We start from the raw sequence: 15,114 nt of genomic DNA on the forward strand, positions 1-15,114 counted from the left end.
ACTGTCTCACCAAATCAACATCCAGACACCTCCTGCCCTGCAAGCCCCCGAAACACCCTGCTGAGTGTTTGGGAACACCGCAGCACAACAAAACCTTCAGGGATCACTGTGGTGGGCTGTCATTCCTAGGGGGAGGAGTTCCACCTACAACTTCTAACCTCCATGTCAGAGACCCAAAATTCCACCTCTCACGAGAATCTCCTCCATCACTGTCTCACCAAATTGACTTTCAGACACTTCCTGCCCTGCAAACTCCTGAAACAGCCCAGTCCAGCAGGACTCTAACCCTACTCAGCCACTTCCTTGCAGGAGAGAATATGAGGTGCATTCACTCAGACGCCATCTTGTCCTGCCTCTCCTATCATGCTTAAATTTAATGTTTTACAGATATTGTAATATTTATAAGTTGAAGGTTTGTGACAACCCTGTATCAAGAAAGTCTATCAGTGAAATTTTTCAAACAGAATGTGCCCGGTTCATGTCTCTGTACTACATTTTGCTAATCCTAGAAATATTTTACATTTTCATTTTTATTATATCTGTTATACTGATCTGTGACTAGCGATCTTTGGTATTAAGTATTTTCATTATTTTGGAGCACCCCAAACTGCACCCATACAAGATGGCACATTTATTTGATTATAGTTGTATGTGTGTTAACTGCACTACCAATTGCCATTCCCATCTCCAAACCTTTCTTCAGGCATCCCTGTTCCATGAGATGCAACAATATTGAAATTAGACCCATTAAAAATTCCAAAATGAACTCTAAGTATTCAAATGAAAGGGAAAGTTGGATGTTTCTCAATTTAAATCCATACTTAGAAATGATTACGTTTAGTGAAGAAGGAAAGTTAATGCGAAGATAGGTTGAAAGCTAGGTCCCTAGTGCCAAACAGCCAATTTTTGGAAGGCGAAGGGCATGGTCTTGAAGGAAATTAGAATTTCTACTCTAGCAAACATAGGAAAGATAAGAAAGCTAAGCAACCTTATTTCTGAATTGGAGAAAGTTTTGATGGTCTGGATAGAAAGTTAAACCAGCCATATTTCCTTAAGCCAAAGCCTAAAATAGATCAAAGTCCTAACTCTTTTTATAAAGGCTGAAAGATGTGAGGAAGCTTCAGAAAAAAAAAATTGAAGCCAGCAGATGTTGATTCATGAGGTTAATGAAATAATCCATCTTTATAATGTGAAAGTGCAGAGTAAAATTGTAAGAGCTGATACAGAAGCTGTACTTAGTTAACCAGGAGATCAAGCTAAGATAATAGATGAAAGTGGCTACATTAAACAACAGATTTTCAATTTTGATGATGCAGCCTTATATTAGTAGAAGTTGCCCTTGAGGACTTTCATAGCTCAAGAAAATTCAACTCATGATTTCAAAGCTTCAGAGACAGGTACTACTATCTTTTACAGTCTCATGTTACAGTTTTTAGCTTTCCTTGTGTTAATATACATGATCTTAGACTTTCCCTTTCAACCCTGCTAGTTACAAACATCACAGTATGCTTTAACCATTGATGGAAACAAAGGATTTCATGGTCTCTGGAAAAGACGTTCTGTTCCCATAACTGTGCTTGTAGCATTAGGAATGCAGTGGTTGAATGCTTGATGGCTATCAGGATGATGTCACAGGCAGAGATAAAAATGAACACATACACTTTGTAGTTAAATTGAACACTTAGACTTTGTACCTTGAGATAAGATTTTTTTAGTTCCTTAGACTATGAGTAATTTAAGAGTTAACTGCATGCTGCTGCTTGTTCTCACATGGACGAGGTGTATATAGAGCCCCTTGCAAACAACAAAGTCGTCTGATGAGCATATATTCACAGACCCCCTGATCCCTTTCTCTCTTTGTCTTCACTCCCAATACCTTTCATGCTTGGAACCTGACATCTGGCACCCAACATGGGGCATGGAAAAGTGTCTTCAATAACAGTATCAAGGAACCAGTAGAAAGGACTCTGGTGAGGGTCATGAATATTGTCCAAAGAAGTTTGACTTGAGTCTTTTTGGTAAGTAATATTTCCATGGATCATCAGGGTAATGGGTTGTCAACTGGGATGTTTGGAAGAATATTCTCAGATTTTAAAAACTTGTTGAAAAATACTGGGGTGCCTGTAAAAACTTCCAACTTACTAGAATTGTTTGGTTTAGTGCAAAAGCATTCCTATTGTTTCCAGTCTCAGGGTCATAATATTTTTAATTTAAAACAATGGAAAATGGTAATGAAAGCTCTTCACAGAGCATAGCAAAAAAGGAAATCCATCCCTCTGTCTGTATGGGCCTTATGCCATCACATTGCTGCTGCTTTGGATCCTTGGCAATCTGAAATCTGAGGAAAACAATGAGGAAGAAATTGTTATTTTCAAAACCCATAGATGAACAAAAAATGGAGGATCATAAAGAGAAACCAGATTCTAAGCCAGAAGATGGGGAAGAATCTCCTGGCTTTATGCCTCATCCATGTACTAATTCATTTAAAGAAAAGAAAATGACTGATTGTTCTAATGAAATGTCTGATCTTCATATATCTTCTCTGGATGTGTATTTCCTGTCCAACCTACAGTGCCTGATGAGCCACCAGTCATGCCTGTTCCAGTCCCAGCAACAGGACTCTTTTCAAATACTGCCAATGCATTATTGTATACTAACAAAATATTTGTCCCTAACACAGTCCCTCAGATGTTACTAATATGTTGTTTATTACAAGGATCTCAACAAGGAAATTCAGAAGCCGCACAATTATTATCAGCTTTTCCTCTTCCATTATGGTGAATTCCCCCAGATGAAAATAATCCTAAAGGAGGCATTGAATTTCATCATGAGCCTATTCAGTTTAAATTATTAAAAGACCTTAACAAGCCTGTGCTGAATACAAAATTAATTTTCCTTATATATTTGGACTGGTCCAAGGGATGGCACAGGTAGATAGGTTGATTCCAATTTAGGATTTGGTGGACTGATAAGGCTAAAAAGACCACCTGGCAAAATGCCAATCAGAATTCCCTGGTACTTATATCTGAGAAGAGTTGTTAGGAATGTGAGCTTGGGCTGAAATTGCTAGACAAATGCAATACGATGATGCAGCAACCTGATGATAGTCAGGTTAGAACATTTGTTTAGCAGCTTGGAGTAGAATTTCAGCTCCTGGGAGACCCACACAATCCTTTGCTAAAATTATACTATGGGTAAATGAGACATATGTAGAATTTGTAGCCAGAGTCTCTGATATTATTCAAAAAACCATAGAAATACCAGAAGCTAAGGGTTTGATTTTGCTTACTCTGGCCTTTAATCAAGCCAGTAATGAATGTAAAAAGTTTATAAAACCAATTAAAGCAGCAGGACGATCAGTACAAGATTATATTAAGGCCTGCCAGCATATAGGGTCTACTACACTCCAGATGGCAATGTTATCTGCAGAAATAAGAGGTAATCAGAGACCACAGACTAAAAAGGGAAATTGTTTTAAATGTGGAAAATCTGGTCATTTCTAAAAGAATTGTAGGGAATATTTTGCTCAGCCGCAAAAGAATGGTGGGAGAAAAACCCTTTCCAAGGTATGTCCACTAAGTAAAAAAGGCTTTCATTGGGCCAATGAATGCAAGTCTAAATTTCACAAAAACTGTTCCCCTATTTCACCATTGGGAAATCAATTTGTGGGCCTAGCTCAAGACCCTCAGACAAACAATATGAGCCTACAAGAAAAGTATCCATTCAGCAATGACCAGCAGCATACATCCCAGTCTCGGAATTAAGAGTAGCCACTCGTGGGAGTGCTACTGTTGATTTACCTTCCACAAAAACTATACTCATTACTGCAGCATGGAGATGCAAACTATTCTTACAGGTATAAAAGGCCCATTACCTCGTGGTACAGTTGTACTAATTGTGGGAAGAAGTAGTTTAACCATGAAAGGATTGTTAGTACAAATTGGCATTATAGATGATGATTTTAAGGAGGAAATTAAGGTTATGGTTCAAGCAGTTGGTCAAGTACAAATTACTCTGGGACAACTCATAGCTCAATTACTACTTCTGCCTTATCGCAAACCATTAACTCTTCCATTTGATAGAAATGGAGGATTTGGGCCTAAAGGAAATGAAATTTATTGGCAGACGTCTGCAGGTGATGAACAGTCTGAGGTTACAATTACTATCAATGGAAATGTGTTTTGGGGGCTAATATATACAGAGGCAGATGTGCCCATCATTGCTAAATGATATTGGCCCCAGTCATGGACATTTCAAAAGGTTCCCACAGTCTTTACTGGCATTGGTGCCATGACAGATATTTACCAAAGCACTTCTGTTTTTGATGTATTGGGACCTGATGGACAAAAATCTACATTACAACCTTATGTGGCTTATGTTGGATTTAATTTATGGGATTGAGATTTACTCAGTCAGTGGGAAGCTTTTGTTCATTATCTGAGTAGGCAAAAACTTTATTTATGTATGTGCAATATAATAACCAAACAAGAAAAAATGGGGATTGATGAGGACTGGGTTATATTCAAGAAAAAATTGAGGATTCATCAGATTTACCATAGAGGCCATTGCAAAGAAGAGCATGACTATCCCTATAACTTGGCTTACAAACATGCTGGTTTGGGTTGATCAATGGCCTCTTCCCTTATAAAAACTTAATGCCCTTCATATTCTGCTTTAGGAGCAATTATCTCAAGGTCATATTGAAACATCACAAAGTCCTTGGAATTCACCAATATCTGTAATAAAAACAGAAATCTGGTAAATGGCAGATGCTTATGGATCTTAAAGGTGTTGACAGGGTAATGAACCCTATGGGGACACTGCAACCAGGAGTCCCTCAGCCCTCTATGATTCCAAAAAAAATGGCCTTTAATCATTATATATATAAAGGATTGTTTCTTTACCATTCCTTTGCATGCTTTTTCTGTTCATGCTATAAATAATCAGACCCCTATGCAGAGATATCAGTGGTGTGTATTGCCTCAAGGCATGATGAACAGTCCTACCATGTGTCAATTATTTGTTCATCAACTTTTATAGGTGCTCAGAGAAAAGTTTCCAAAAGCCATGATTATCCGTTATATGGGTGATATATTATTTGCACATTCTTCAGATGACAAGTTACAGCAATTGTTTCAGAATGCTGAAAAGGTGCTTCCTGAGTATGGGTTACAGATTCCCCTGAGAAAGTTCAGCCAAATGACCTTTATTTTTATCTAGGTATGCAATTGGCAAATGGGCATATATACCCACAAAAGATACAACTATGAAGAGATAAGTTAAATGCTTTACATGATTTTCAAAAACTTTTAGGGGGCATTGACTGGATTCTATCTACTCTGGGAATCCTTAACTATATGTTGCAGCATTTATTTCAGACTTTGGAAGGGGACTCTGACCTCTTGAACCCAAGAATATTTCCTTAGAAGCGGAGGAGGAATTAGCTCTCTTTGAAGAGTGAGTTTCTCAAGGACAATTTACTCAAATAGATCTTGGCAAACCTATAGATTTGCTTGTTTTTACCACTCTTCCATCCCCAACTGCTTTATTCTGGCAAGATGGTATTTTAGAATGGATATTTATCCTTAATAATAAACAGAACAGATTACAGACAAATTTTTAAAAAATTATTTCTAATATTGCTAAGGGTTGAATATGACTCATGCAAATTAAAGTGTGGGGGGAGGGGAGAAAAATAAATAAATAAATCTTTAAAAAAAAATGAAGGCAATGATCCTGATCACATAATTTGTAGTTTATCCCATGAGGAAGTAAAATATTTATATGCTAATGAAATGCAATGGCAAATTGCTATTAGTGATTTTCAAGGACTAATCTACAATCATTACTCCACTTCTAAGCTATTGACATTTTTATGTAAAACAACATGGATATTACCTAAAATTGTTAAAGCAGCTCCACTAGAAAATATCCTTACTGTATTCACCAATAGTAGCAGTAGTGGCAAGGCAGCCTATGTAACTCCATTCACAGAAAAACCTTGGCAAACATTTCATACTTCTGCACAATGAATGAAATTAGCAGCTATTATTATGGTTTAGGAAATTTTCAAGGAATATCTTAACATTATTTCTGATTCTGAATATGTTTGCTTGATGGTCAAATTGAAACTACCAATATTTCAGTGACTGAGGAACTTTCTCAAGTGTTCTTAAACTTGCAGGCACTCATTCATCAACAAATAAATTCACTGTATATTGCACACATTCGATCTCATTCTGCCCTACCTTTGTCTGCAAGTAATGCACAAGCTGATTTGTTGGTAGGGTTTGTACAGGATGCTGGTAAGTATCATGCTCTCACTCATCTCAATACCAAGGGATTAAGACATAAATTTTCTACTTTAACTAAAGTGCAAGCACAGGATATTGTAAAACATTGTTCAAACAGTGGCCTTCTTGTGTCAGAACCATATGACCAAGGCACCATTTTCTCAATGTGTATGATTCAATAATGCCTGCTGAACGGCACTTTTTTTAAAATACAAAAAGGACATCATGTGAGCCAGATGAATATCAGCCAATATATTGGAAATATATGTTGACTAATAATTGGAAAAAAGGGGCAGTTAAAAGATGGGAGTGAAGATATGCTCTTGTAATTTCAGGAAACAAGGAACAAATTTGGCTGCCAGCTTGTCAGATTAAACCATGAATAGAAGAGAAGAAAGAAAACTCTGAAAATGATTCTCATTCTCCTGATTGAATGGATGGTAACTCTGGGTCATGTGGGTAAAAACTATGTTTATTGGTCTTACATTCCTAATCCACCTTTAGTAAGTGCTCTAACGTGGGGAGATCCATCATTTCATATATTTGTGAATAAAGCATATGTATTTCCTGGGCCAACAGATGAAGAAGGGAAGAAAATATATAATCTTACCCTTCCTTTTGATTATAGACCATTAGGAATAGGAATTAGACCTCCCTGTATGCAAATAAAAAATCACACTATGATAATCTTGAAAGCTAATGGTACTAAATTATTAATGATGATATTTCCATCATATAATTCTCCATTAAAAAAGAAACAAAATTATAATTGTTCATTTCATGAACTTGGAGAGAAAGAAAGATGGACAGGAATGTCACATAGGAAGAGGATCTGTCATTTCGAATGATTCCTATGGAATAGTTTGGGATAGTGCTCCTATGGGGACTGCTAGTAATAACAGCAGCAGATTCTTGTGGTGTGGACTTAATAACAAGAACCAGGTAATTAGTAACATGAAGGACCATTTCCCATTGCTAGCAGAAGAAAAATACATATTCACTAATAAATCTGTTAATTGGAAATACAGAGGAAAAAGGAAACTGGTCCCTTGGGTTAATGACACCAATAAACATAATATTGAAAAGAAATTATGGAGAATCTTTCTGGGAATTGCTCTGACATATGAATGGTCAGGAAATAAAAATACATCAGGACAATATTTAATTCTTAACCAAACTTATCATTTTAGGGCCTGTGTTAGAGATCCACTTGTTTTTATAACTGGTAAAATAACCTTTAAGAGCAATTCACAGTTTTTTGAGAATGGTGTCTTGTACACTTGTCTATCAGAATGTGTGTTACAGGATGGAGATACAGTAACAATACAATAGGAAGAAGGAGAGAATGAATCTGGATACCTGTGAGAATGACACAGAGTTGGCAATCTTCCCCTGAAAGCCAGTTGTTGCTTCACATGGCACAAGAATTTCTGAAGTGAACAAAATGTTTTATTGGACTTATTATTGTTAGCAGCCAGAGACTGATTGGAATTATTACTGCAGCTGCTATTGCAGCCATAGCCTTACATGAAACCATGCGAACACAGCAATATGTACATGATTGGCATACGAATGCTACTGATTTGTGGCATAGTCAAGAACACATTGATGAACAGTTGAATACTTGGGTGAATGATTTAGAATTGGCTGTTTTATATATTGGAGATCAACTGTATAATTTAAACTTGTTAAGAAGGCTGAAATGTGATTGGAATGAAAGTAACTTTTGTATTACTCCTCTAGCTTATAATTCCTCAGCTGTAGAATGGGAAAAATTAAAAATCATTTACTGGGTCACAAAAATAATACATCTCTAGAAATAATAGAGTTACAAAGGAAAATATTGGATATGTCTTATAGTCAAATACATGTAGCTAATGATAAGGACATCTTTTCTGATATGATCTCACACATTATGAAGTTTAATCCAGTTAATTGGTGAAAATCTCATCATTTCCTGACAGCATTAGAAATAGGATTAAGTATATTTGTTCTCTTGCTCATAATACTATCCTGTGCTGGACAGTGTTTCCAGAGAAAATTACAAAGTGTAGCATTTGTGGGACATGGGAATAATTTGGTGCTGTCTAATGCACTTCAATAATTCCCCTTGGTTAATGAGCTTGACTGGTTGTCAATGATGGGTAAGACTCTTGAAAGAAGAGCAACCTAAGAAGGCACAGTCACCTCGACCAAAACAAAAGGGGGGAAATGATGGAAACAAAGGATTTCATGGTCTCTGGAAATGACCATACTGTTCCCATAACTACCCTTGTAGCATAAGGAATGTGACAGTTGAATGCTTGATGGCTATCAGGATGATGTCACAGGTAGAGATAAAAATGAGCACATACACTATGTAGTTAAATTGAACACTTAGACTTTGTACCTTGAGATAAGATTTTTTTGAGTTCCTTAGACTGTGAGTAATGTAGTAGTTAACTGCATGTAGCTGCTTGTTCTCATGTAGACTGGGGTATATATAGAGCCCCTTGTAAATAATAAAGTTGTCTGACGAGCATATATTCACAGACCCCCTGATCCCTTTCTCTCTTTGTCCTCATTCCTGATACTTTTCATGCTCAGAACCAGACAAAATATTTCTATTCATATCCAAAGATTTACAAACAACATTGCTAATTCTGCACAAATTAACCCTTAGCTTTACATTCTCTACCATCCTTCTATTTTCTGGTGACCTATATTCTAAATATTAACTCCCTGAGTTTACTCAATCTGTTTAGCTCATAATAGCACAATCATGCAATATTTGTCCTTCTGTGTCTAGTTTGCTTTACTCAACATAATGTCTCATGTTGTCATAGACATCACGCCTTCATTTCTTCTTACCACTACATAATATCCCATTGTGTATATACACCACAATTTCTTTATTCATCATCTGTTGATGGACAAATGGGTTGTTTCCAGCTCTTTAAAATCATGAATATATTCTACTATGAACATTGGTGTGCAGGTGTCAGTATATCTCTGCTCGTGGTTCTTCTGGATATATACCAGGTCACATGGCAAGTCTATATTCAACTTCCTTATGAACTACCAAACAGTCCTCTACAGTGGCTGTACCATTCTACATCCCCACCAATAGTGAATAAGCATTCCTATCTCTCTACATCCTCTCCAATATGTACAGAATATCAGGGACATTGCATATATAAGATTGCCTTCACAAAATATAAGTACAAATACACTAGTGAGAAGGAAAAAGAATAGCAGCTATGTATGGCAGGCAAGGCATACAGAGATTGAGGTGTGAGGAGTTTTGGTTTTTTTTGTTTATTATTTTTGGAATAATGAAAGTGTTTAGGAGTGTTTGGGATGATGAATGCACAAATATGCAATTACTCTTACTACCGCTGATTATTGATTATACTCTGCAGATGCGTTTGTGCTTTATTAATATGTAACAATAAAATTAATTTGTTAAAAAATACTATCTACTTATCCTCTATCTATCCTGATATGAAAAATCAGAAATAAAAACTTGAATCCATCTTTTAAATTGTTATTCCCACCCAAAAATACCAGGTGAACCTTTACTGAACAGCTTTCTTTCATTGACTTGCTTAGGTTTATTAAATAATTTCTTCTCTTCCATTTAATTCCCATCATATCCCCCTTGTCTGCACACCTCTCCATGTCCTTAGTCGACTTCTTAGACAGTTGTAATCCATTTATTTTAACTAAAATTCTTCCCTCATTCCCCATTTTTTCCCTAAAGTCTCCCAAGCCAAAAACAGATCCTTTCTGTGAACTCTGCCTTCCCTGCCTTTTAGCTATTTACCACTTCCTGGTTGTTTGGCTACTCTATTCATAGTTTAGTATTTTCTCTCTCTAATTAGACCATAAACTCTTCATGTCACCTATTAGCACAATGCTGCATTTCTGATAGTTACCTAGAGAAATTAATGCCAGTGGGTTAATGATTGGTGGTAGCTTGTCTTAAGCTTTCTCAATGCACCCACATCCACCAATCAAATCAGGCCCTGAATTCTTGATATAGAGGTGGAGCAGACATTACCAACTCAGGGTCCACAGGATAGAGGAATAAAATATGTATTAGAGTGAACTTACTGGTATTCTACTAGAGAACTATTGTGACTAGTAATGGAAGAAACTGTAGCATTGACCTGGAAAAAGTGGCCAAGTTAGTTGCTGAGGGCAGGGAGAGGGAAGCAGAGATGAGATGTGGGGGCATTATCAGGACTTGGAGTTGTCCTAAATGCAGGGACAGATGCTGGACATTATATATCCTGCCATAGTCTACAGAATGTACTGGGGGCAAGCGTAAACTACAATGTAAACTATAATCCATGCAGTGCAGCTGTACTCCTAAATGTATTCACCAAATGCAATGAATGGGCCACAATGATGAGGCAGGTTGTTGATGTGGGAAGAGTGGGTTGGTGGGGTGTGGGGTATATGGGAATCTCTTTTATTTTTAATGTGACATTTTTGGTGATTTATTTACCTTAAAAAAAGACACTTTAATAAAAAATAAAAATAAATAAAAATTTTAAAAAATGCATGGGGAACCCTGTTATTTCTGTCCACTGTTCAAAGAAAGACAATTCCTGATCTCAAATTAGGATGTTTCAACTCTTTATATTAACATCTAGAGGTCCTCCTTTTCTGGCCAACCACATTCAGCCTTTTTCTCATAGGAACATTCCCCTCAAGGTTGTGCCATTAGAAGTGGGGACTTACTTCATTCACGCTGGTTTATTAAATCTAAGGCACACTCATATTTTGTAGGGATCTATTATGTTAGTCTCAGGAAAACAATTTTGCCAACACAAGAAATTAAAACAGGATTTTCAGATTAGTACAAGTGATTACTTTTATTCTTTCTTTATACTTGCACATATTTCTAAATTTATAAGCAAACCTGACATTTCATTTATCCTTGCTTATTTCCTAGGACATGTTAACCTCAAACAAAGTTGAAGAAATTTTCTAAATAGTCTACTATGTAGGTGGTGCACAGTAATATGCATGTTTTCATTGATTTTTAATATACTGTATATTATTTATTATATATGCATTACAATAAGACCTAGAATAGATACTAAATGCCAAAAAATAATTGATTTCTGACCTAAAGGAACTTAGTCTAAAAGGGAAAAATGGGCTAATAACTAATAGCAAGTCAAATTAGTAATTAACTTAAGTATGTAAAAACACAAAAAAACTAATTTCTACTGTTTTCTAAGATTTTAACAGGGAAAAACTGACATACAAAAAACTGGAGATATTTAACTGTACAATTTTAATAAGTTTTGATATCAGCCATGAAATCATCACCAATCAAAATGACACTGTCATACTACCAAAAATTTCCTCCTGCCACTTAATTAACCCTTCATCCTCCTCTTCATACAACAATCTATCCTATCTCTCTACAAACAATCAATGACCAAATTTCTGACATTGTAGACTCGTTTCCATTTTCCAAAATTTTATAAAAAGAAGATTCCTTTTGAAATGTTAATACTCATTGACAGTGCACCTGAACATACAATGCCACTGATGAAGGAGTACAATGAAATTAATTTTTTCATGCATGCTAATACATTCTTTCTGCAACACATGGAGGAAGGAGTCACTTCAACTTTCATGTCTTACTCTTCGAGAAACATTTCCTAGGGCTATCGCTGTCATAAGTCATAATTCCTTTGATAGAGCTCATCAAAGAAATTTGAAAACCTGGAAAGGATTCACCCATCTACATGAATTTCAACATTAGTGATTCAAGGGAGGAGGTCAAAATATCAACATTGACAAGAATTTGGAAAAAATTCATTCCAAATTTTTGGATTACTTTAAGGTGTTCACAACATCAACAGAGGTATTAACTGTAGCTGGGGTGAAAATAGAGAAATAAAATTAGAAATGAAACCTGAAGACATGAATTAATTGCTGCACTCTTATGATAGAAATGTAAAGAATGAATGAGGAAAGAAAATGGTGTCTTAACGTGGAATACATTCCTGGTGAAGATGCTATGAATACAGTTGAAGTGGCAAAAAGGTTTCAGAATATTACATAAACTTAGTTGATAAAGAAGCAGCAGGATTTGAAAGGAGATACTTAAATTTTGAAAGATATATCCAATAGGCAAAATGCCATACAAAAGTATCACATACTGCAAGAAATCTTTCCTGAAAGAGTGAGTTGATATGGCAAACTTCATTGTTGCCCTACATTAAAAAATTGGTACAGTCTCAACAATTACTACCCTGATGAGTCAGCAGCTGTCAACATCAAAGCAAAACCTAACAAAAGCAAAAAGGTTATTACTCACTAATGTCTCAGATGATGGTTAACATTTTTAGCAATAATGTATTTTCAATTAAGGTATGTATAATTTTAGACATAATTCTATTGCACACTTAATAGAATACAGTAGAATGTAAACAAAACTTTAATATCCACCGGGAAACCAAAAAAAAAAAAAAAAAACTGTGTCACTTGGATTGGTATGAAAATTGCTTTATTGTCTAGTATGGAAATAACCCTCAATACCTCTGAGGTATACCTCTATGTATTTCTGATCTGTTGATGATTATACAAAATTATATGTATATATGTAACACATGACCCTCAAAATTATATGTAACACATGACCCTCAAAATAAGGGGAAGAGGCATCTAAGTCAAGAGACATCAGTAGGAAAAAAGAAAAAAACCTAGAGGTGAAAGATCAGACAATATATATGGAGAATACAGTGGAGTGCAGTATAGCCAGTTTAGATCATCTAAGCAAAGGAAAACAAAAGAATAAAGGGTAATAGAAGAGACAACATGAGTCTTTCATGACATAGTCCATGCTTAAACTTCATATGTGTTAGTCAACATAGTCTACAACCTACTTAAAAAACATAATAGTATCCCAATTTCAAAGATATTTCAAAAATGAGGATAATCCCAGTAGAGGAAATTGCAAAGATCCATGCATAAAAATTGACTAGGTAGATTGATGCAGGAATATTTGACCTGAAAACCTATTATTGTAGTGCAAAATAATAATTTCCACCAATGCAATCATTTCTAAGATTAGCAAATTGGACATGAACCAAATTAGGAAGATATCTGATTAATAAGAGAGAAGATTGGATTTTATTCCAAGGATAATAGTCTTCCTTGTAAATTTTCAAAGAGGAGAGTGTCAGGATTAAGGATGAATTTTAGGGAGATGTTTCTTGCATGCTTCAACTACAGAGGACACACCTGGGACAATTTGGACCCATTAAGATGAAGGCTGCACCATTAATAATAGTATTTTAATACTAGTATTTTGTACTTTTGGATCTTATAATGCCAGAAGTTATTCAGTACAACTACCAATGAAAGCTTACCTTCATTCAATACTGAGTTTAATAATAGCTACACTAGGGACACAGCATGGGAATCACAATAAATATTACCACACTAACTTTAATTCTCAACGTGCCATTTGAGACCACATCTTTTGCAAGACAATTTTCACATCCACATTTCTCAGGGTATAGATGAAAGGATTCAACATAGGGACAATCACAGTGTAAAACACAGAGATTCCCCTGTTCTTGTTCTCATGCTTAGCAGACATAGCATGTAGAAACTGGCCCAAAAAATAAAATTACAGCCATAATGTGAGAGCTGCATGTTGAAAGAGCTTTGTGTTATGCTGCAGAGGTATCTGTTTATTAATTTATTCATTTATTAACTCTGATCGTGTTATATGAGACCATTTCTTTCTCATGGCAATTTTCATTTCCACATTTCTCAGGGAATAAATGAGAGGATTTAACATGGGAGCAATCACAGTGTAAAACAAAGAGATTTCCTTGTCTTTGTTATCACTACCAGCAGGTTGGGAATAGGTATAGATGCAGGGCACAAAAAACAAAACCACAACCATTATGTGTGAGCTGCAGGTTGAGAGAGCTTTGCGTCTTCCTGCAGAAGATCGTGTCCTAAGATTGTACAGTATATTTATGTAAGAAGCCACCAGTACAAGAAAAACTACAACCAAAACCATCCCTGAATTGACAATAGCTAAGGTATTAACAACTTGAATATCTTTGCAGACCAGTTTCAAAAGAGGTTTCACATCACACATGTAGTGATTGATCTGATTTGGGCCACAGAAAGGTAAATTGAGGACCATGAAAAGTAGAGCAATAGAGTGCCAAGAGGCCAAGACCCAGGCCAGGATGATCAGTGTGTTGCACTTCTGCCGGGTCATGATGACCATGTAGTGCAGGGGCTTGACAATGGCAACATAGCGGTCAAAAGACATGGACACCAAGATTAATGTTTCCATACTTGACAGTAAGTGGAAGGTGAAAAGCTGGGTCATACAGTTGTTAAAGGAAATTATTTTTCTCTCTGAAGCTAAGTCTCTGATTAGCCGGGGAACCACAACGGAGGTGAAGGAGAGGTCCATGATGGAGAGGTGGCATAGAAAGTAGTACATTGGTTGTTCAATTAGATGGGTGCAGGTGATCGTAAGTAAGATGGTGATGTTCCCCATTAAGGCTGCTAAGTAACAGAGTAAGAACAAGAAACAAAGGAGTAGCTCTGTCTGCTTATTCTCCCATAGCCCCAAGAAGACAAATTCAGTGACATTGTTCTGATTTTCCATGAGTTTAGTGTGAGTCCCAAGTACACACTAGAAACTTACCTGAAATAATATAGAATAAAGTGTTAAACATTTAATGGAATTTTTAACGTTGGTGTAATTTATAAACTGAAAAATGATGTAGGTCATAGTGGATTTATTACAGGAATTAAGCATTTAAACTCTTTTTAGATT

At 36.0% G+C, this 15,114-nt stretch overlaps 1 protein-coding gene across 1 annotated transcript; it reads right to left on the reverse strand.

Annotated features, from left to right (window-relative positions):
* Window positions 1-14,007: 14,007 nt before the first annotated feature.
* LOC101447617 (olfactory receptor 4P4-like) lies at window positions 14,008-14,943 on the reverse strand. Its single transcript, XM_004483932.1, has one exon. It carries the CDS (start codon window positions 14,941-14,943, stop codon window positions 14,008-14,010), a length of 936 nt encoding a protein of 311 aa, XP_004483989.1.
* Between the last annotated feature and the right edge of the window lie 171 nt (window positions 14,944-15,114).

Source organism: Dasypus novemcinctus, chromosome 10 (assembly GCF_030445035.2).
Source record: "Dasypus novemcinctus isolate mDasNov1 chromosome 10, mDasNov1.1.hap2, whole genome shotgun sequence".
Taxonomy (NCBI): Eukaryota; Metazoa; Chordata; class Mammalia; order Cingulata; family Dasypodidae; genus Dasypus; species Dasypus novemcinctus.

Excerpts from the sequence above, each read along its gene's own strand:
- LOC101447617 (XM_004483932.1), bottom strand. The coding sequence starts at position 14,943 with ATGGAAAATCAGAACAATGTCACTGAATTTGTCTTCTTGGGGCTATGG.